The sequence below is a fragment of the Brachyhypopomus gauderio genome, chromosome 10, assembly GCF_052324685.1.
Source record: "Brachyhypopomus gauderio isolate BG-103 chromosome 10, BGAUD_0.2, whole genome shotgun sequence".
Lineage (NCBI taxonomy): Eukaryota > Metazoa > Chordata > Actinopteri > Gymnotiformes > Hypopomidae > Brachyhypopomus > Brachyhypopomus gauderio.
The window spans coordinates 11,782,416-11,804,647 of NC_135220.1; the positions used below are offsets into that span (position 1 = coordinate 11,782,416).

Genomic DNA, 22,232 nt, shown 5'->3' on the forward strand with positions numbered 1-22,232 from the left:
TTTGGAAAGTCCCAGATGGGCTTGTAAGAGGTTATACCCACTGAGATTATCTTTTAAAGAGAAATTCTTGAATTTTGCAAAAGAAAGTGCGTTATTTGTGAATAGTCAGTAAAACCGCTGACCTCAGGTCAGTATACGTCTACTCGTCATGTTAACCGTACGTAAAGACATAGTAAGGTAAATTAGTAACTGATAAAGCCTAAAGGATAATGTTATCTGATCAATTCTATCAAAGCAGACGCAGAGCATGTTAAACACACACACACCTTGATTTACCTGCGACACTGGTCATCATAGCGAGTCTATATCGTTTAAAATCAACCACAAGATGTCAGTGTTGAGAAGTGTTCACACAAACTAAACAGCCTGAAACTTGGCACCTTGGGTTTTATCTTCACACTGGCTTTATTTATTCTTTACAAATATTTTATTTACTCTTTTACAATGCAAAACAGTGCAACTCCACTCCAAAGTTATTTGTAATTTACAAATAAAGCATTTAAAATGTTACATGTGTGCACAGATGATTCTTTTGCCACCGTGATGACTCCATTATAATGTGTGTACCATACGCTGCTGTGAGGAGTGTGAAAACCAAAAATGTAGTCATCAGTTATCCATAAAAGCAGATTAAACAAAACAATGCATAATGTCCAACTGTCCCCCCAGTTAAAGCTTCAGTTAGGAACAGGTGTTCTTAAGAACGGCAAGATCACATAAAAGTGAGCACTGCAGTCTCTGAGCACGTACACTGTGTTCATACACTAAACTGCATTGCAACACACAGCAATAGGGGTGACACTGTTCCTGACACAGGCATCAGAACTGCACCACTAAAAGACTTGGTTCAACCATGCAATAAAAACAAACGATAATAAACAACCCAATCTAGTACATACAATGTGCTTAATTTTTAGATGTTTAATCTCTCACTTAATATACAGAGGAGTGTTTATATTTCATAGCTGTCTACATTCTATAATTAATGTAATAGCAAAGGCCAAACTGAATAACAGTTCAATATTATTAACTAGTGTTGGCTTATGTTGACACTGACTCTATACCACAGTACAGTACATTAATGTTAACAGTAAAATATAATTTAAGATTTTCCATTTTCCAAAAAAAGGTACCATATACTTGTACCTGAAGCAATATAATCTCATTGAATCAATATTTCCCCATATAATTTCAAGCATTCAGAAAGGGTTCAAACTCCCTTAAAAGTAGTCCAAGTAGAGGGGACGTTCCTACACTTTAGTATGTGATTTGAGAGGATCTCTATGTGCATGCATGCATGCGTGTGTGTGTGTGTGTGTGTGTGTGTGCGTGCACGTTAAAGAACAGAACCAGTAAAGCAAATTCACTGTTGTGTGAGTTGCTTTCACCCGAGGATCAGCTCTTAGTTTTAGCCATTTCTCAGTAATGTAACCTGTAGATGCTACCGTGGGGCCTACAGGTGGAGGTAAAGGACACAAAGCCTCACTCAGTTCCTCAGAAACGTCTCACCTCACCTTTCATGCAGCTCTAAGGGCAGCAAAATGTTAGTCCACGTTATGTAAAAACAAAGTGCAAAAGCTCAGAAGAAACGCAGAAGGCAAAAAGCACCCCCACCTCCCCCTCATCCAAATCCAGGTGAAGTCGGCCGAGGTGGCACACGCCAGGCCAGACAGCCCAGGGCCCTCACACACTTCCCTTGGTAAGACCGTGGACCTTGGAACCTGTCCAAGTACGCAAGCAGCCTCGCCCGTCCCAGAAGGCCCGGCGAAGGGCGTGGCTTCGCCCCGAGCACTACCCCGCAAACACCTGCGGCTGGAGGGGCGGGGGCAGCAGGTCGCTCTCCACGTTGTCGGCGTCGATGGCAGAGGTGCGAGGTTTGATCTCCAGCGGGTATTTCTCCAGGATCTCCTGCACCTCGCGGCCCACGCTCTCCTGCCAGGAGCAGAGCTCCGCCTGCAGGCTGTGGGCACCGTCTAGCACCTGCTGCTGCCGCGTCTCCAGGGACGAGAGCAGCTCCAGGTTGCGGTGGAGCTGGGAGAGGGCGGGGCCGGAATGGGGCCAGGGACACGCCTCCCCTTGTCCTCGCGGGGACACCTGGCCAGACATGTAGCGCTCAAAGTCTTCGGGAGTCAGGTTCAGGGAGTGGGCGTCCAGCTTCTCAATGAACGCCACTGCACAGCACTGCGACAGGGAGGGAGAAGGAAGATCGCTACAGTAAAGACCACCGAAATATGACTTCAGACTCAATTATTAGTCCTAGACTTTGTAATTAAAGTTAACTGAACGTTCAAGTTAACAGAGTTCAAGTTTTTCGTCGTTGTGGTGAGAACTTGTGAGGGGTCGGTGCAGTAAGCAGCGTTGTGCAGTACGAACAGAGGGAGAAGTTTGAGGCCTCACCAGGTTGGTGAAGTAGTAGCCGTCCTCCCCGGCCATGAGACGACTCGGCGTGCAGAAGCGTGTGATGTACTGGATGTTGGAGTAGAGACGAGGAGGGTTGGCCTTCAGCACGATGAAGATTAGGGCGGGAAGGAAGTCGTCGGCAGACGCCGGCTCCCCCTTAGTCACCCTGATTGCGTTGAAGATGTGTTTGCTGCAGCTGGTGATGCAGGCCAGCTTGTCCCTGGGTACACGTCTGGAGTCCATCTCGATGACATCTGTGAGGGCGGGAAAATGCAACACACACATTGGACATATCTCGGAAACTTCCCAGGAAAGAGGACTTGGGATCTGGGTGCTGGCGCCTGACCTGTGATGGCCTTCACAACGCTGTCAGCCACTTCTGGGATCTCCTCATCCACAGGAACACACAGCATCTGAATGGTCACCCAGTGTAAGGCCCTGTAAATACAGCACCATCAGAATTATCAACCACACTCCAAACACTAATTCACCCCCCAACACACTCAGGAACCTCAACAGACACAAAAACGTTATGAGAAGACCATTGGTGATTCATGAATTGACAGTCCATCACTAATGGCCTGAACAATGATGGAGGCGTGTCCACACCCAGGGAGGCGTGTCCACACCCAGGGAGGCGTGTCCACACCCAAGGCCTCACCGGATCCTGTGTTGCGTAGCCAGGTCCTTTTTCTCATCATCGGTTGTCTCAGGACAGAAGACACTCTTATAGAGGCGAGTCATGATGTATTTCTCCACTTGATCCATCACCCGCTCCACCTTCTCAGAAGATCCTGAAGGACCATTGGTGGAGAAACCCAATATCTCATATTTATCATTTCAGACTTGATACCAATAGCATTTCTAACTAACTTCTAAACACAAAACACTTGGTTTCTGAAAACAATGACGATGTCTAGAGTGAACAAATAATATGAAAACTATATGAATTTCTACATAAACCTTTATTAATGTCTGCCAGGTACATTGTTTATGCTTGTGATTGAATTCAGGATTACTGAACTGCACTAAAAGGTGAATGAATGACCATTTCTAATGACCTGTGTCTTCACATAACGACTGCCTATCTGGCTGATAAGAAATCATTTGGAAATGTTTGAGAATTAGAAAACACAAAGTTTATCCTAGGAAAAAGTGGGACTTTGTAAAAGCATAATTAGTTTATATATATAATATATAATTTAATAATTAAATCATTAGCATAATTAATTATTTGCTGACTAATCACATTATCAAAGCGTCGCACCTTTAAAATGGGACAGGAGTCGATCGGACATGTTCTGGTAGAAATCCTGCACACACTCAGAGAGCTCGTCAGCACCAAGGTCCTGAAAGATACAAAACCAATCATAACAGTGTATTTCAGCACAAAAGCTTAACAGCATTATGCCACAGCAGGTTGGGAGACTTGAATAAATATTTAATTGACCATGAATACTGCTTTTCCTAGTATTTGCTGCCTTTCGTTTCCCTCAGAAAAATGTGTTTATTGCCCTACACCTGACCCATTCAAAGACTAAAATCCAAACAGCATGTGGCATCAACTAGGATCCAATCTCTGCTCCTGTCAGCACAACACACCCCAAATGAGCAGGCGAGGCTCGGTTTATCAGACAAGATGAATCACATTCAGTCTTTCTGAACAACAGATCACAGATCAATGCATCGTACCAATGAGCCTGGTTTATTGGTGGGCGAGTCTACACCTTTCTGGAAAACTTGTACATTGTGTATATGTGTATGTAATACATATTACACACATGCGCATGCACATCCCCCCCAAAGAGGTTATATTAAAACATTTAAATGGTTTTGTAAGGTTTAATACTGTTTTTATTTGATGGTGTGACACCTCCTTGTAATGAGAAGAAGACACACATGGGAGACAAACCTTCTTGGTGGCCATGCCCTCTATGAACAGACGACTCTGTTTATGGATTTCACGTCCCGGTTTCTGCAGGTTCTTTAGAAACTCCACAAATTCCCTTGACACGCGGTCCGAGTCCACACTCAGCTGGCGTGGAATCGACGGACTGTGTGACTTTGCCTCGTGACTCTCTGGATGGGTCACACACACACACACACACACACACACACACACACACACACACACACACACACATTGAAGTGTTAATCTACACAAGCGCAAGACAGCAGGTGCCCTGGGTGTTTCAGTGGCGCTCTTCCAAAAGGTGACTGCACACCTGGTGGGAAGCAGCCACACCTGAACATTCAGACACTGAACTGCATGTCCTACAGCTGCAGGTATGTAGTTTCACCTGAACCCTGGGACCCTCTAAAACTACACACTGATCCGCGGCCATACAGACATCCAGGAAAGACTTGAGTGTTGTTTACAATAGGCAGTCCATGATAAAACAAGCAAACAAACAAAAAACATGCTAATCTGATTCTTTTGAAGGGGCACAACAAACGAATTATACATGCTACAAATTCCAATGCAGGATTTTCTTGTTAAGCATATAATTTTGATGTTATTAGACAAAAGGTATTACGCATTCACCTTGCACAGATCTGAAAACAGCATTTATGGTCTAATTTACACCAAGTGTTTGGGTTGTGTGTAGGTTTTTCTTTTTTGCACAGAGCCAGGGCAGTGGTCACCCACCTCTCAGCCGAGACACCAGTGCTGTCCGCCACACGCACGACAGCATGATGAGACACAGACACCAGTGAGCCAAAAGACACCCCCCCCACACACACAAAAACCACAAGAAAGTCAGAAAGCACACAGCTCTGAGCGCAAGTAGACTGCTGGTCAGCAGCTCCCAACCACATGACCAAGGATGAATAAAACACCAGTGATACCGTCACAGCAGCTAGCCTGGGCATCAGTACACATCTGTCCTCAAGTCCATTTACTTCAGTCTGTCTACAATTTGCAATAAAATTGACCAAAATGCAAACGAAAAGATTTGTTTCTTTGCGCAAACGTGCGCGGTGCTTCTCTCACCAGTAAGAGGCTGGAGCCCAGGAGGCCGTTGGAGCTGCTGTGCACAATAAACTTCAACATAAGCCCCAGTTCCACACAGCTATGAGAATGAGTCTGACAGGAGTGACCCAAAGAGAGGAGACGTCCTCTGTGCTCGACTTCCCAAAAGCACTGCGGCGTTAAACACAAAGTCTTCCATTGCAGCCGTATCTCACTACGATGTGTGCGGCCCTGGTGCTTTTGGGAAACCAGGCTCAGAAGCCCACGCTCCTCTGGTCCTCAGTCCACAGCGATCACACAAAAGTACTGAAGAGTCACTTCAACCCAGGCGGCCCAGAGCGGAGAGCAGACTGGGCCAGACGGGGCACTCGGTCAGGGGGGCGTTACCTTCCGCGGGGGAGCCCATCTCCCAGGGCTGCGTAAAAATGCCCCTCAGGTCCCGCAGGAGAGCCTCACCATGGCTGCCCCTCCTGCCCTGCGCCTTGTCCACTCTCGCCCTCTCAGAGAACACTGGGGCAGACCCGGGGCAGGGGGTGGGTGGAATGTGGGGACGGGGGGGGGGGGGGGGGGGGGGGGGGGGGGTTTGGGGGCAGAAAAGAAAAACAACAGGAAAAAAAGATGCGGGTGGAGTGGTGTTGAAATGTTTTTGTAAAAAAATGATCAAAAACAAAAAAGTAAACAATCAACTAAATAAATATGGTGACATGTTCAACTCACTCACAACACTGCGGTAAAGGGACACAAAAGGAATCATAATGAGCAAATGACATGTGAATGAAGAAATGAAACCAAAAAGAGTCATTTGTGTTTGGCTTTAGTACATTCAACACAGGCCTCTGGTGCACCAGGACACCAGACATATCAAAGAGCAGAGGGGAGAGACAACAGCTGAAGGGGGTTTGACACCATTGGGACGGGATGTGATGGACACGGGCGTAGTTTCTGGGAAAGGATGGATGGTGGTGGTGCTAAAACAGTTTGAGGAGCAACCAGTGGGCTACAGAGGAGGGACTAGTCTACAACGCCCAGCCAGACAAACACACAAGCTGCACTGAATTCCAAACCTCAGATAACAGCTGATAACAGATAGAGAGAAAAGCAGTTTGGCACATTCCTCTTTTTTATCCTCAAACAACAACAAAAACACTGGAGCTGAATTAGCACACTGGGCTCTCAAAGTGACTCAAAAATGTTCAGTAGAAAAATTTGAAGTAATTTTCCTGCAGAAGAAAATAAAGAGCACAATGGGAAAGACACAGCCAGTCTCACAGGGGCTGGAAGGAAACGTGCCGCTGTGCTAACAATGCTCCCCCCGAAACACATACTACCTTTCTTGGATGCCGTGCGGGACGACGGACTGAAGAACTTCTTCACCGTGGTGACCTTGCGAGTCTTCTCGTTGGTCTTCTTCTCCTCAAACTTGGAGAAGGGTGCAAGAGAGGGCGGAGTCTGAGAGGTCTGGGAGCGGGGCGGGGCCTGGTTGCCATGGCTGCTGGCGTAGGCGGCGGCTTCCTCCTCCCGCTGCAGCCTGCGGTGTGGAACACAGGCTGATGATGTCATCGTGATGTACCCACAGCACGTGAGATTTTATGAACAACTGGATGTATAGGATTATTAACTGTAATGGTTAACTGTGGTGGTTAGATAACTGGTCTTGTGACCAGAGGGTTGTGGGTTCGATTCCCAGGCCTGAGGTCATGACTGAGGTGCCTTGAGCAAGGCACCTAACCCAAACTGCTCCCCGGGCACCAGGCTAGGGCTGCCCACCGCTCTGGGCACGTGTGCACCACAGACCCCTAGTGATCACTAGTGTGTGTGTGTGCACCACAGCCCCCTAGTAATCACTAGTGTGTGTGTGTGCACCACAGCCCCCTAGTAATCACTAGTGTGTGTGTGTGTTATCACTGCACAAATGAGTAAATGCAGAGGACAAATTTTGATTGGGGAGAAAATCACATTTGATAAATATTTACAATTTCACAATTTACGAAAGGCCATGAATAGTCACAGCCGAATAATGAGGTACATAGATGCTTCCATTAGTCTTACTGAGAAATGAAGTGACGTGCATCTGCTACAGAGTGCTTCAAGCTGACGTGCATCTACTACTGTGGGCTAAGATTTGACTGTGCAGTGCGGTTCTGAGTGGGCCCACTCACTTCTCTGCCAGGGCCCAGTCCTCCTGGATCTGTCTCTGGCGCGCTCGCTGGTATTCTTCCCGCCAGCACTTCGAGCACAAGCCCTGCCAGGCTGCATTGCCATAGTAGCCACAGCCTTTCTTACACAGCAGCTCCGACTGGTCCACATGGATCCCTCGGCGTTCAGAACGCTGACTCATCATGTACGTGGAGCTGTGCCGGGTAGATCCACAGTGAGCACACAAATCTGTTTCCACCAGCACCTTTACAATGAATCAGAGAGTAAGCAAAAGAAATGGGTCACGTTAGCAGCGTAAAACACACGGATCAAAATATTCACCGCTACAAGCGGAACTTATTCACGGCATCTACATGAGAGCAAGACAGCGTGAAGAGCTGAGGGGGGACAAAAGGGAACAATCTTTCCAAAACAGGATGTAAAGGCCTGGGGGAAGTGGGCCCTCGCTGCTGGGAAGGTCCTTAAGCAGTTTCTGAAGCAGCCAGCAGAATTGATGAGCTGACACTGCGTTTCAGCTGCAGAGAGGAGACGATCTGTGAGTCTACATGTTCCTGGTGGAGAGGTCTACCTGACCACATGTGTGTTACATATTTACAAACGTGGCCAATTCCCATGCTGAGAATCACATCACATTAGGATTATATTTCCCTATTGTGGTTCCGGGTTATTCGGTAGTTTGGTGGTCGCCCCTCTCATAGACATTACATCAGCCTCTCTGCTATTTTAAACCATTAAAACCACCAAAACCATTAAAAGATCATGAACCCAGCTGATAAACTGACTCAAGTCCGTTATGAGCCCAGAAACCCACTTGGACACACAACCTCATCTGTGGCTAACTCCAGCTAGCTCGTGAACACAAGACGACTTTGTTTGATGAAAATATGCCCACGGTACATCGTACAGATGATGTAAAGTGCTGTTTGTCTGTTTGTTTGTTTGTTGACTAGCTGGGGTAACTGAACAAACTGACGACGATATGACGAAGCGAACTGACGTTAGCATAACAAGCTAGCTGCTAACTAGCTGCTAGCATTTCGAACAGTTGTTGGCCTGCACGCACACAGCTAAATGTAACATATAAAAATTATTTCACAAACTTCAGCTGCGTATCTTGTCTAAGAAACGCTGGAAATGCATAAAGGCAAAAAAGTGAAGCAGCTTTATTCAGCGACTGACTACCTGACGCTCCGACTCCACGTCCCCAGGACAACAGCACAGTGACGCCGACTCACGCGCTGGCGTCCCACCATCACGTGGGCGGCAGCAAATGTGGGTGGGGCTAAAGGGCCAAATCTGACCAATCAGCGGGGCAGTGTGACCATTAAATGCCAGCGTGCTCCTCCCATGTGTCCCCAAAACTACACTACTGTACTGCCATGATACACGCCGGGTACTTATGGAAAGCCAATACTTACCCTCCTGAAGAGATTAAAGACTGGCTGGGTGTCATTGATACTTTAATGAACATGTACATCACCACCTCCCTCTGCGTTTAGATGTTTCCTGTGAGGACTTTGTCATTCAAATGATCAAGGGATGTTAGGGAAGAGATAGTTGCTGACGTAGCAGTGTATGAGTTAACACAGATTTTCAGACTGCATAGGTAAACGTTTTTAATGAGCATTATGTTAGAAAGCATTTACATTTCCATCAAATGATAGTACTGGATCGCAGGTCTGGTTGACACAGTGCAAACCAAACACGCTACACTTCAGCCTTAATGGGATTCTTCAAACTCACAGCATTCTGTATTTGATTTCCTCTTTTTTATTTGACGTTTTACCCTAATTACATTTGAGTCGGTTTTTAAATCTGTCACAGAAAACAAATGTCAGTCTAAATCCACTTACGATATTGTTTGTTGATATAGCCGTGCACTCATGCAAAGAGAAATGGTGAACACTCTCCACTCTGCAGAGGAAACCGTTCAGCAGTGCAGCTGCATCATGATTGTCCTACATTACAGTGTGCGATCATGCATGACTCTCCGTTCAAAATAGACCTACTCTGAAATCGCAGCCTGGAGTGGCACTTCTGTTAAGGACAGGTGAGTGTGTTCTTGTACTAATTGTAGACGTATGGCCAAAACCCTAAAATGGTTTCTAGTTAAATGCAGAACTCCAAGATCTGCTTTTGTCCCTTTCATTTGCAGTGCAAGACAGATGCAGAACAGCAGTGGAGACATCCTCCTTGCTAAATGCTGCACTTGAGGGTCAATCTGGTTGCCTTCCACAACAGAGCCAGAACCCATATTCTGTGCTGATGTTGAACAAGGTATCTTCATGACTGCAAAACAAAATCGTGGTCAGAGAGTACCAATACATGTTTGCAAGTGCACTAGTTCCCAGATTATTGCCTGTGAGGTTGGGGACTGCAGAGAGTTCATGTCACTTGCTAAACTGAGTGGGAGGCCTGGAGCAGAATGTGAACATCTAAAGAGGGTTTCATTTGCTCCTTCATATGTGGCTCCAGAAAATCTCAACCAGGAATCCATACAAGCCATGCTGAATAAAGGTCTTGTGTCAACACAAAGGAAAAATGAATGCACTAAAATAGATAATTTGGCTTCCAGGGAAGGAGTTTGTTCTGTTTACCCAGTTTTTTTATGAAATGTATGGATATTCCTCTAGATACATATACTTTTCAGTATTTACTGGAACAAGAGCTACTTGGTGTCTTTTTGGACGAACCAGGGTAACTTTTGACAAAAGAACAGGGCTGTGGTATTGTTGCTGTAAAGACAAAAAGACAAGCCGCTGTGTTCACATATGACTCTCTATGTGGTGCCTTTACCAGGAGAGGGAAGAATTACTGATGGAAAGCACAAAGTCTAATGCAGAAGGCCTCTCTGACCATGGCAGCGACACAGAATCTAATGGTGAAAACGTGAATTGTCCCACATCAGATCAAATCATTGCCATGACCCAGTACTTTTGGGAAAGTAAACGAATCCCTGAGAACTTGCCCCAGGATCTCAAGAATCACTCTAGACCTGTGCTTGGCACGTTCAAACCAACGGAGACAGTATGTCCATACTGCCCAGGCCCTACACTACCTGGTCTATCAGAGCCAAGACTTGTCACAACAAATGCAACCATTTATTATCTGCTTTCAGTGATAAAAGGTTTGTGCATTTACTGTTTTTCTAAAATGATTAATATAATTTCATGACATTTAAATATCATTTTAGGGTTGCAAGGCTGAACAATAAAAAATGGGTAGAACTAGCAGTATAGTTCTGGTTCTGGGGCGTCACCGTGTAACCATCACGGTCATCGGGTTATTTAGTTCTGTCTTGGAAAAACCTCCTGTTTTTAGCACAAATTATCGTGGAAATAAACAGCATGTGCAGTTGTTAACAGTTGTGTGGTTTAGAGTAAGCAAATCATCAAATTGTGTACTCTGGCCCTCCAGGACTGAAGCTCACCTAGTTATAACCTAAGCAATGGTCGGCTTATTCTGTCTTCTGCTGCTGACCAGATTATTTTAGTAACTAACTACTGTATTTAAGTTAATCTCTTCAATTACAGGTGTTCATGTCTATGAGAAGAATTGCATGGTGTGTAAAACCCCAGTCAGGTTTCATGACTACACATCAGGATTTCACAATTTTAATAACAAAGTAATTCTGAGCATTCCTCTGTATTCAATGATGACTTTTGCGCTGAAGGTATACATTAATTTCTTTTTTTCATAACAGAAAAAATTATCAACAGCCATCAACCCTCTTCTACTAAATTTGGTCATAAGTCTTGTCTACATAGGACCAGTGTGGCTGCAAGTTTTCATTCAATCAAACAGCATCTGATCTGATTCCAATTGATTAGGTAGTTTGTTTGAATAAATAAATTAATAATTAATTAATGAGGTGATCCACCTGTTGTAATGAAAATTTGCAGCAACACAGGATAACACATAGGTGACCCCTGCTGTAGATTTTTGCTCCCACACTTGATTAAATTAATACTTTCTTTAAAGATCCTAAAACTGTAAGTCCAAAAAATGTCCCATGAATTTCTCATTTATCAATAACTCAGAGTTTGATATTCACAAATCTATTCTAATTCTAAAATTATCCACCCCCATGTAATATCTGCTCTGTGGTGGTCCCGTGGGGGCAGTGTGTGTGTCTGTCTGCATCAGTTTTTTTATTTCTTCTGCAGGTCTTGCTCATCTTTGTATAACTTGTCTAAATGACAACCTATATACATCCAGACATGTCTGTTTTATTTAACAACTGTTGTCTATTCCCTTCATTGTTACCCTTTGTTTAGGGGCAAAGGAGAAGAATCCTTACTCTAGTGAACTATCATATTCTGCATTTGCCTTATGGATTAGTGAGTCATGTAGAACAGGAGTGACGGTGCCCAAAACTGAGGTTCTTAAAGGATTTTCAAAGCGTCTAAATGACTCCTCAATAACGAAACATTCCTCTTCTTTGGAGGACACCGTGCTCAAAATCCTTGAGTCCAAGAAGGTTATCTTAATTATTTATCATGACATTGTCTATATGGACAGGTTTATATGGACAGGTCTAAAGCAAGAAACTGACTCAAAACTGTTATTGGTTTTGTTTAATTTTTAGCATTCCAAAAGTGAGCTGACCTCAGCATGCATTGAGCTTGGTGTGTCACCTGAAGGCTCAATCTCAGACATGATTAATCGTCTTGAGGAGCTCCTGCTGTATAAAGAAGTCTACCCCAAAATGAAGAGCCCCATGAAGGAGGTAATTATATTGTATCCGTGTGTGTATGTATGCATATGTATTTTATTGTGTGTGTGTGTGTGTGTGTGTGTGTGTGTGTGTGTGTGTGTGTGTGTGTGCACTGTGGAGTTCTGCATGTTGACTGTCCTCACTCTGTTGTGTATTATTCTTCACCACTCTGGTGGCAAGAATCAGCCAGAGATCACGTGGATGCATTGTTGAGTTTCAAGAATCCACCAACAATTTATATCTCTGACATAGCTGGGCAGGTGGCAAAACATGCAAACAATCGAACCAGACAAAGGTGTTTTCAACCCTTTGATGGTAAACTCTGTGATGCAACAGAAGAAAACTTGGCAAAAGCTAGTTCAAAAGAGCTTGAGATTCATTTGCCTTGGCCTCTGTGGCAGAGCAACTTAACAGAGAGCTTGGAAATTCTCGTTACTTCTTGTGCCAACTCAAGGATTTTCACTTCATGTTCCTTCTCAGATTGGTATTTCATTTGCATAATCAGAGAGTAAACACATCATTCATGAACAAAATGTTGAGACAGACTCATGGATCTGCAGAAGTTGGAAGTGATGGGAGACTCAATCTTTTTGGTGCAGGCAAGTTTGATACTACATACTGGTAAAATGGAGACTACTTTGCACATATGCCAATAGTCACAATAATGTACAAACATTTCCACAGACAAGTAAACTCTTTTGAAGAAAAAACATTTGAAGAAAACTGTTAACAACGGCATCAGATGAATCAAAGTTTCTTGAAAATAAACAGGGTAAGCAGATTTTGGCTGGTTTTAAATTGAAATTGTGGTTTTATCTAATTATCAAGACCCCTTAGATTAGAGACCCCTGGTAAATACTAGCAAACTGTGCTGTAAAAATATTGTTTTGCTTATTCTTTTAATTTTTCTTTCAAGATACTAACACAATTCTAACCAAAGTACAGTGATTGAAATGGACTAACTAAATATCATGTCTATTGTGCCCCCACCTCCCACAGGAGAAACTTTCAGAAATATACTCGGACGTGAAGTGTACAACACGGTCCCTATTGCAGTTTGAACTGTGTTATGCCAGTGTCAAAGACCTCCATTCAATATGTCCCCCTGAATACCTTAATGAAGAAACAGAGGATATGCAACTACCTACACCTTGGCTAACAGATGATGTAAGTTTGCTATTTTTAATTAAGAAATATGTTCTCATTAATGTTCAGTGTATAAAATGTACTTATCCTCTTCAATATAGGCTGTAAATGCCAGAGTTGCACAGATTGCATCAACAAACAAAAATGTGAGTATTCTGATACAAATATCTTTACTGTGACGTTCGTGGGTCGACGAAGGACGAGACACAGAATCCTCCTTATGACGGACGTCACTTTAGTTTTATTTTACATATAGCACGCAAAGCGCACAAAGAACATGCAACACTCACAGATACGTGTAAACTTTAGACAACGACGAGCACAGGACACTGCGTGAGCGCACATTAAATAGACAAACCACATTAGCCCCACGTGATTACGAGACGAGCCACAGGTGAGACGGATTATCACAAGACGTAACCACAACCACGAAGATCCACAGACGCAGACGATACATGTGGACAACGTAAACACACGCCTAAAAGGGAGGGGCCGGGGTCCTCAACGTGACCTGACTAAATGAATTTAGTTTTTTAGATTGAGTCAATGAAAAAAAGTTTGTGTGATTGATTAATTCAATTTTATTACATTCAGCCAATGGTTTATTTTTTTCAGTGTACCAGCATAAAATGGATCAATTATTGACTGGACCTGCTGTACTCTACACAAATAGAATCTTCAACCAGACAGTACTGTGATGTTTCCTCACATTGTGGGTCATTTATCCCCTGAGTCAGGAAACCACTTCATTCTTTGGGTTAGTGCAAGACATTCTACTCTACGTGGAGTTGTACAATCTGCTGTAAATGGCTTAATATGCAACCAATGGGATATTTATTTTAACAGGTGTTTTGTGGACACTTAAAGAAGATTCGCATATATGATTCACTGAACAAGTACCGGTACAAGGAGGTTGTGACAAAGGATATGGATTTACTGATTTACTAAATTTACTGATTTACAAGTTCTTTATGAATGATATTAATTTTTAATTTAAACATAATGCTTTTTTCTCTCACTCTTACTCTCACAGGATGTTTGTTGAAAGAGTGCTGTCTCTTTTTTACTACCCCCCCCTCCCCTCTAGACATGTTTTTCAGGATGTTTGGCAGTTGAAAGAGTGGACAGTGGAATATCCAACACAGTGGCACCAGCAAGATTCTGACAACTGTGGGGTATTTGTATGCACTGTAAGTCAAGCTTGATTGGTTAGAATTAACCAGTTGTACTGGAGCGGTGTTCATGAAGCAAAGACGTGTACTGTAAAAAATACTTTTGGCTGGTAAAGTGCAGTCATTCTATCCAAAATTTTGTGAATAAAACCACTAAACACACTTCGATCTACATGTGTTTTCTAAAGCCTAATTTTTCATTGATAATGGCATAACTGCATTGTGTGATTGTACCACTCTAGCTATTCCCTCTAGCCAGTGTTCACTTGCACTTTATTTCATTTTGTGTATAAATAAATATATTTCACGATGCAGGAACTCTGACATGTCAAGGGCTTGCATTATTCAGCTTACTAAGACATTCTACTTTGTAAAATATCCTTTACAAAGCAAAAATTAAATTTACCAGTTGAGCCAAAAAAAGCTAAAGAATATTCCAATTGGGCAAACTTCAAATTTTGGGAGCTAGTCAGTTCCTCTGCACTTTTGATACTGGGTAGGCTTATTAAAAAAAATAATTTTTCACTCTTCTTTTATGTCTGTTTGTTTACTAAACACATAATTGTATCAGGGACCGTAGGCATTGTAGCTATTGTTTTGTGTTTTATGGCAAACAGATGGCAGAGATGGAACTACAAGGGAAACAAATGACATCAGAATCACTAAAACATTCACAGCTACAGTATCTCCAGAGGTACCATGCTACAACATTGGTGAAAGATGTAGTTATAGAGGTTAGTGAAAAGAATCCTGATTGCTGTACCTGAACTTTTTTTATTACCTTTGGTAAAATTGAGATTTTTTTTATATATAATAATTTTTAACCTTACATTCTTAAAGGACTCTGCAAAGACTAAGAAGACAAATACAAATGCTACAGATTGCATGGTGTCACGTTACGGTCCCCGAACCCTTCCTTTGGGGCGTGTTTTAACGTTGTCTGCGTCTATTCGTCTGCGTCAGTGTAGCTCCGTGGGTGCGGGTGCGTCTTGTCATTATCCGTCTCACCTGTGGCTCGTCTCGTCATCACGTGGGGTTGATGTGGTCTGTCTATTTAATGTGCGTTCGCGCAGTGTCTTGTGCTCGTCGTTGTCTAAGTCTACACGTTTCAGTGTGAGTGTTCTATGTTTTACGTGCGCTGTCTTGCACAATAGTTGTAGAAAATAAACGTGACGTCTGCTAAAGCAAGGATCTGTGTCTCGTCCTTCGCCTCGCACCCATCGTCACACATGGCCAGTAAACTGAACGTGTGTACATTCCAAAAAGTGGGCCAAAAATGGTATGTACTTCATGCAATGTGTTTATGGAATGTAAATAAAAATACAGAGTGATCTCATTTCAATTCATGTCTTAGGTCTCTCTATCCTGAAGTTGACATAATCCAGTGGGTTCAGTGTGACTTGTGCAAAGGCTGGTTGCACACTGATTGTGCTGGAGTGTCAGAGGCAGATGTCAAACGTGGATCATTTAAGTGTGGCTGTGAAACCACACAACCATATACCTATGACAGGTATGCAACTGCATTTGTGTGTGTGTGTGTGTGTGTGTGTGTGTGTGTGTGTGTTTCTTGGATCAATAAATTGTATCTGTATCACAGCACCCTAAACACTCTACTCAAGGATGGTTTGGAGGCTTTGTTAACTGATGATGAAATTAAGGTAAGTATTTCAACTCTTACTGTGTGAGATGGTGTAGTGAAAAGTTGAACAAATGTTGAAGTTTGTAATTTATTAATTAATATATAATATATTTCCCCCTAGAGCTTGCAATTAATATATAATATATTTCCCCCTAGAGCTTGCTTTTACTTAGATTGTTCACACAACCATTGAATGTTGAATTGATTCATTGATTAACTGATAAAATTTTGGATAGTGATTTTAAATGATTTTTGTTTTATAGATTATTAATAAATAATGTGTGTGTAACAAAATCTGTCTCAGGCCATACATGGGGCTCTTCACAAAGGACAAAAGCGATCACACATACACAAACACACATGGTACCTTTGGAAGCACCCACAAACTTCACCAAAATTTAAACAATGCCTCAAACCAAGGATGACCCCTTTCAGTGATGAAGTTGTAAGTCAGGACATCTTTTAACCTTTTTTATTTGAAGTTTAATATAACATTACTGTATCTTCTGTTTGCTATATTCAATTACATTTGTCTTTATTGTTCCATGTCTCATCCATAAGACACAACAGCTACTTGACAAAATTTTCAAGGCACTAAACATGCAAAATGACTTCCCAAACCTTGACCTCCTTTTTGACGTGTTGCTCCCAGAGGTATTTGTTTTTATACTGACAATTTCACTTGAGAACAGGTGAGCTGTACATGGGTTCATTTAATGTTTTAAACCAGTAAAGTAGCATTGACAACCAGTGCCAAGGGGTTTTTTTTGTAAAAAAAAAAAAAAATTATTGAGAAACAGGAACGACTCTGTCGCTATGCAGCGGAAACTTTACTTGCCTCTGGCTATGCCAATAAAATCAATGTACAGTACGTTTTAATATCTTGTAATTTTCACTCATTACTATTACATGTCTGGCTATAAACTTTGCCATGAGGCAGAAAGTAACAGCACAATGTCCTTTTCCAATGATTCATCTTATTTTAGGTTCATCATGTAACAATACAAATTTACTTGACTTTAATTAATGTTTGTAATACTCTTGTGATGTATAGAAATCTTCCAATATTTTTACTTAAGGTTAATATTTTTTTAAGTTTTCATAAAGGCTTTTCTTTTTAATAAAATTCACTTTGTTAACCTACAAGTTTAAATATATATTTTTAATTAATTCCTTACATGTTGGATTAAAAGTATTAGTTTTGTAACAACTGACTGCAAGGACCAAACATTCACATAAGATCTGGTATTTGTTTTCTGTAGGCTTTATGACTTAAGTCCGGACCTGCACACCGAGGGCTAAAACTCTATTGGACCATGATACTTGACATTTGTGTTTTGTTTTTCTTAATCACTTTTAATTTATAGATATTTGATATTATGAATGTTCCCCAGAAAAAGAATATCATTGCAAATTAAAGTGGTTCATAATAAATTGTAAACTGAATGGGGTCAACGTGTGTGTTTCTATGTTGCTGGCCTGCTAGCTTCTCACAATCTTGACTACAATTGCTTAATTACAAAATTGCCTACAATTGTTTTTTTTTAAGTTCTTAACACAAATAACTTGACTGATAAATTGTCAAAATTTGCACAATCATTTGCACCATCAACATTGTATTATTTTAAGGATTAGATGTATATGATCACAGTTACTGATTTTCTGCAGTATGATCTCGGCGGTGACGCGTTGGTTTAAACGTGGTGAGGACTCAAACGCGACCCGATAAAACAAACGGCAAAAAACAGCCAAATGAAACCTCCGCGAATGCGGGAAAAAATGAAAACAAAAACCCCAGAGGGAAACAACAGAAAGACAACACGGAGAAGCTCGACGTGTGTAAAGACCAGGTAAGTAAAACAAACAAAAAACACGCGGAAAGAAATACAACGCGTCCACAAAAGAAAAATGGGAAAAAACGAAAAGTACACGGAGGCAAACTCGACGTGTCAGAGGGGAAGGGAAAAAATAAGAAACAAAAGAGGAAGCTATGGTAACAAGACCTATAGCTTCTACCTGGTTACCTGCCAGTCTGTAAACCAGAACACTGGAGAACAAACCAACGAAGAACAGAGAGGGAGAAGACGGAAGGAAACAAAAAAACAACCTGAGAACACTCAGAGTAGAAACAGGAGAACTAGAGAAACGAGAGGTAGTCCGGAGACGAGAGAAAACTGGCTTGGGCTGTGTGTGCATAGAACAACAAACAACTTCAGCAATGAGTTGCTGAAGTCGCTTGTCTTAAATAGGCTGTAGAACAGGTGCAACCTATCGGGCTTGATTGCCCCTGGTTACAGCTCGCGGGCTCCGCCTAGTGGCAGCAGGAGTCACGTGCCTGGGTCGAACCCTGACAGAACCCCCCCCTCTGGGCCCGAGTCCCCGCGGGCCCAGGGCCACAGCCCTGTCGCGATAAAAGGAGGTGATCAGGGAACGATCCAGGATGCGCGCCCTGGGGACCCAAGACCGCTCTTCAGGCCCATAACCCTCCCAATCCACCAGAAACTGGTACCGCCCCCTAACCCGACGGACGTCCAAAAGACGTCGCACAGTGTAAACCGAACCCCCACCAACCATACGCGGCGCAGGAGGAGCCGGGGCGGGAGAAGAACCACACAAGTACGGTCGGAGGTGGGACACGTGGAACACCGGGTGGACACGCATGGACGGAGGGAGAACCAGACGGTAGGTAACCGGGTTGATGCGACGGTCTATCTTAAATGGACCCAGGAAGCGAGGAGCCAGTTTCTTAGTACCACCCCGAACCGGTAAGTTTCCAGCCGCCAACCACACACGCTGCCCAGGACGGAAGGACAGCGCAGGGAGACGGTGCTTGTTGGCGCTGCGGCAATAGGCGGAGGATGCCTTCAACAAGGCCGAACGGGCCCGTGACCATGCCTTGCGGCAGCGCCGAAACTGAGCCACAGCGGAAGGCACAGCCACGGCTTGTTCGTGGGCTGCAAACAGCGGAGGGGCGTATCCGAACAAGCACTCGAAGGGTGACATGCCCAGGGCCGAATGCCATAGCGTGTTGTGGGCGTACTCGGCCCACAACAAGTGGTCAGCCCAGGACGCAGGGTTAGTGGAAGCCAGGCACCTGAGGGTCTGCTCCAGGTCCTGGTTCACACGCTCGGTCTGGCCATTGGACTGGGGATGGAAACCCGAAGACAGGCTAGCGGAGGCGCCGAGAAGGGACAGGAACGCCTTCCAAAAGTTGCTGGCGAACTGGGGACCTCTATCGGACACCACGTCCTGAGGGAACCCGTAATTGCGGACAACATGGATGAGCAAGAGAGACGCGGTCTCCCGGGCGGAGGGCAGTTTGGGCAGGCCGATAAACTTACTAAACTTGGAAAACCTGTCCACGACCACGAGAATGGTGGTAAGTCCTTTAGAGGACGGAAGCCCGGTGACGAAGTCAAGGGAGATATGAGACCACGGTCTGGAGGGTGTGGGTAATGGGTGCAACAACCCCCTAGGCTTGTTGCGTGGCGCCTTACTTCGGTTACACACCTCGCAGGAGGCTACAAAGTCGCGGATCTCCTGATCCATAGCTGGCCACCAAAACCTTCTTCTTATGAGCTCGGCGGTCCGCCTAGCGCCAGGGTGCGCTGCGTAACGTTCAGTGTGTCCCCACAAGAGGACCTTGCGCCGGACGGTCGAGGGGACGTAAAGACAGCCAGGAGGAACACTACTAGGCCCGGGTTCATTGGCGAGTTCGTCCTGCACGGTTTTTTCTATACCCCACCTGATGGGTGCCACTACAACCCCCGGGGGAAGCACGGTTTCCGGGGAACTGTCAACATGAGGAGGTTCCCACTGCCGAGACAAAGCGTCGGGCTTAGTGTTTTTAGAACCTGGACGATATGACAACGTGAAATTGAAATGGCTAAAAAACAGGGCCCACCTTGCCTGTCTAGCGTTGAGACGCTTGGCCTGCTGGAGGTACGTCAGGTTTTTATGGTCAGACCAGACCAGAAAAGGGTGACGAGCTCCCTCCAGCCAGTGCCGCCACTCCTCTAAGGCCATTTTAACGGCCAGGAGTTCTTTGTCCTCTACGTCATACCGCCTTTCCGTGGGGGTGAACCGGTGTGAAAAGTAGGCGCAGGGGTACAGCTTAGGCGGTTCCCCGACTCTCTGAGAGAGAACCGCCCCAACGCCCAAATCAGAGGCATCGGTTTCAACAATGAAAGGGAGCTCAGGGTCAGGAACCCGCAACACCGGAGCACTGGTAAAAAGACCCTTAAGCGTCTCGAACGCCTTCTGGGCTTCAGGGGTCCACGTGAATTTCCCCAACTTCTTACTAGTAAGGGCAGAAAGCGGAGCAGCAAGGGAACCAAAATTTCTGATAAATCGTCTATAGAAGTTGGCAAAACCCAGAAAGCGTTGAACCAAACGAACGGACGTGGGCACGGGCCACTGAGTAACGGCTTTGATTTTTGCGGGGTCCATAGCCAGGTGACCCTTAGCGACTATGAACCCCAAGAAGGCCACCTCGGAGACGTGGAACAATGATTTTTCCAGTTTAACGTAGAGGTGATTCTCTAATAACAACTGGAGAACGCGGCGAACATGTTGCTGATGCTCTGTGATGGTACGGCTATATATCAGGATGTCGTCAAGATAAACATAGGCGTACTCGTCCAGAGCCTCCCTAAGAACACCATTAACGAACCTCTGAAAAGCCGCGGGTGCGTTCATGAGTCCAAACGGCATGACTAAATATTCGTAATGACCAGAGGGTGTATTGAAGGCGGTTTTCCACTCGTCGCCTTCTCTGACTCGCAACAGATTATACACGCTCCTGAGATCTAACTTAGTATAAACCGTTGCCCGTTGAAGGGCCTCGAAGGCGGAAGACATAAGAGGCAAAGGGTGACGGTCTTTGATGGTGATCTTGTTAAGTCCCCTGTAGTCGATACAAGGACGGAGACCCCCATCTTTTTTTCCTACAAAGAAGAAACCAGCACCAGCGGGAGAGGTAGAGGGACGGATAGTACCCGCAGCGAGCGCTTCCTGAATGTAGGTTTCCATAGCCTTGCGTTCAGGTAGTGCCAAAGAAAATAAACGCCCCCTAGGAGGAGTAGTGCCAGGTAAGAGATTGATAGCTATGTCGCAGGCCCTATGCGGGGGTAGGGAACCCGCCTTGCGCTTGCTAAATACTTCTTTTAAGTCGTGGTAAACAGCAGGGACTTTTTCTAAACCTGCTATTTCCTCTGGTCTCTCCCCGGGTTTACTGCAGCGTGGCACCAAGCACGACTGTTCGCATACTTTACTCCATCGGTTGATAGAAAGGTTGAGCCAGTCAATATCAGGGTTGTGGCGTTGAAGCCAGGGAAACCCCAAAATCAGCTGCAGTTTAGGAGCAGCGATGACATAAGGGGTGAGTGTTTCGTGATGGTTCCCTATAGTAACCGTTAGAGGAACAGTCTGGTGGGTAACATCACCTGAAGTGAGCATCTTGCCGTCTACGGCGGACACTGAGAGAGGTTTCTCTAAGGGAACCAGAGGTATGGAGAGGGAAGCTACGAGGTTGGAGTCGATGAAATTACCGGTGGCCCCCGAGTCAACGAGAGCCACCACCCGGTGTTCGTCAGAACCCCTCCATGAGACTACTACGTGGGGCATAAGACCGCAGTTGGGTACGTAAGCGCCATGACCCATCGATGCAACCCCATTCACCGACGGGTCTGCCCTTTTCCCTGTAGTTCGGGGCACTCGGCGATTCTATGGCCAGCCCGACCGCAATAGAGACACTTGCCCTCCCATAAGCGGGTTTGTCTTTCCTGGGGAGAGAGGCGAGTGTGTCCTAACTGCATGGGCTGTTCTGATGCTTCACTGTCCCCTTGGGTAGTCTTATGTATGGGAGAAACCGGTTTAACACTGGACGGTGCGAACAAACGGCGGTGTTTACGATCCCGTAGCCGATTATCCAACCTAACTGTGAGTTCTATGGCGTCGTCTAACCCGCTGGGTGGCTCTCTGAGGGACAGTTCGTCCTTTATCTCTTCACTTAGACCTTCTATGTAT

The 22,232-nt window shown here is 44.6% G+C and overlaps 1 protein-coding gene and 2 long non-coding RNA genes across 4 annotated transcripts; 2 read left to right on the forward strand and 1 right to left on the reverse strand.

Moving 5' to 3' along the window:
- Positions 1-381: 381 nt before the first annotated feature.
- rabgef1 (RAB guanine nucleotide exchange factor (GEF) 1) lies at positions 382-8,798 on the reverse strand. 2 transcript variants are annotated; one of them, XM_077019475.1, is made up of 10 exons: positions 8,714-8,798; positions 7,534-7,775; positions 6,703-6,902; positions 5,762-5,884; positions 4,313-4,479; positions 3,668-3,749; positions 3,062-3,194; positions 2,747-2,838; positions 2,398-2,654; positions 382-2,181 (listed from the first exon to the last, which is right to left on the reverse strand). In XM_077019475.1, the coding sequence occupies exons 2-10, from the start codon at positions 7,713-7,715 to the stop codon at positions 1,792-1,794; spliced, it is 1,626 nt and encodes a 541-aa protein (XP_076875590.1). In that variant the 5' UTR covers positions 7,716-7,775; positions 8,714-8,798; the 3' UTR covers positions 382-1,791. The 2 variants fall into 2 exon arrangements, with proteins under 2 accessions (XP_076875590.1, XP_076875591.1); XM_077019476.1 differs by lacking the exon at positions 5,762-5,884.
- A 576-nt stretch (positions 8,799-9,374) lies between these two features.
- Positions 9,375-12,256, forward strand: LOC143524891 (uncharacterized). Its single transcript, XR_013133502.1, has 5 exons — positions 9,375-9,581; positions 9,687-10,658; positions 11,065-11,204; positions 11,809-12,011; positions 12,120-12,256. It is a non-coding gene; the product is annotated as an uncharacterized LOC143524891 (long non-coding RNA).
- A 2,189-nt stretch (positions 12,257-14,445) lies between these two features.
- Positions 14,446-16,574, forward strand: LOC143524892 (uncharacterized). Its single transcript, XR_013133503.1, has 5 exons — positions 14,446-14,584; positions 15,184-15,300; positions 15,921-16,076; positions 16,164-16,224; positions 16,510-16,574. It is a non-coding gene; the product is annotated as an uncharacterized LOC143524892 (long non-coding RNA).
- Positions 16,575-22,232: the final 5,658 nt, after the last annotated feature.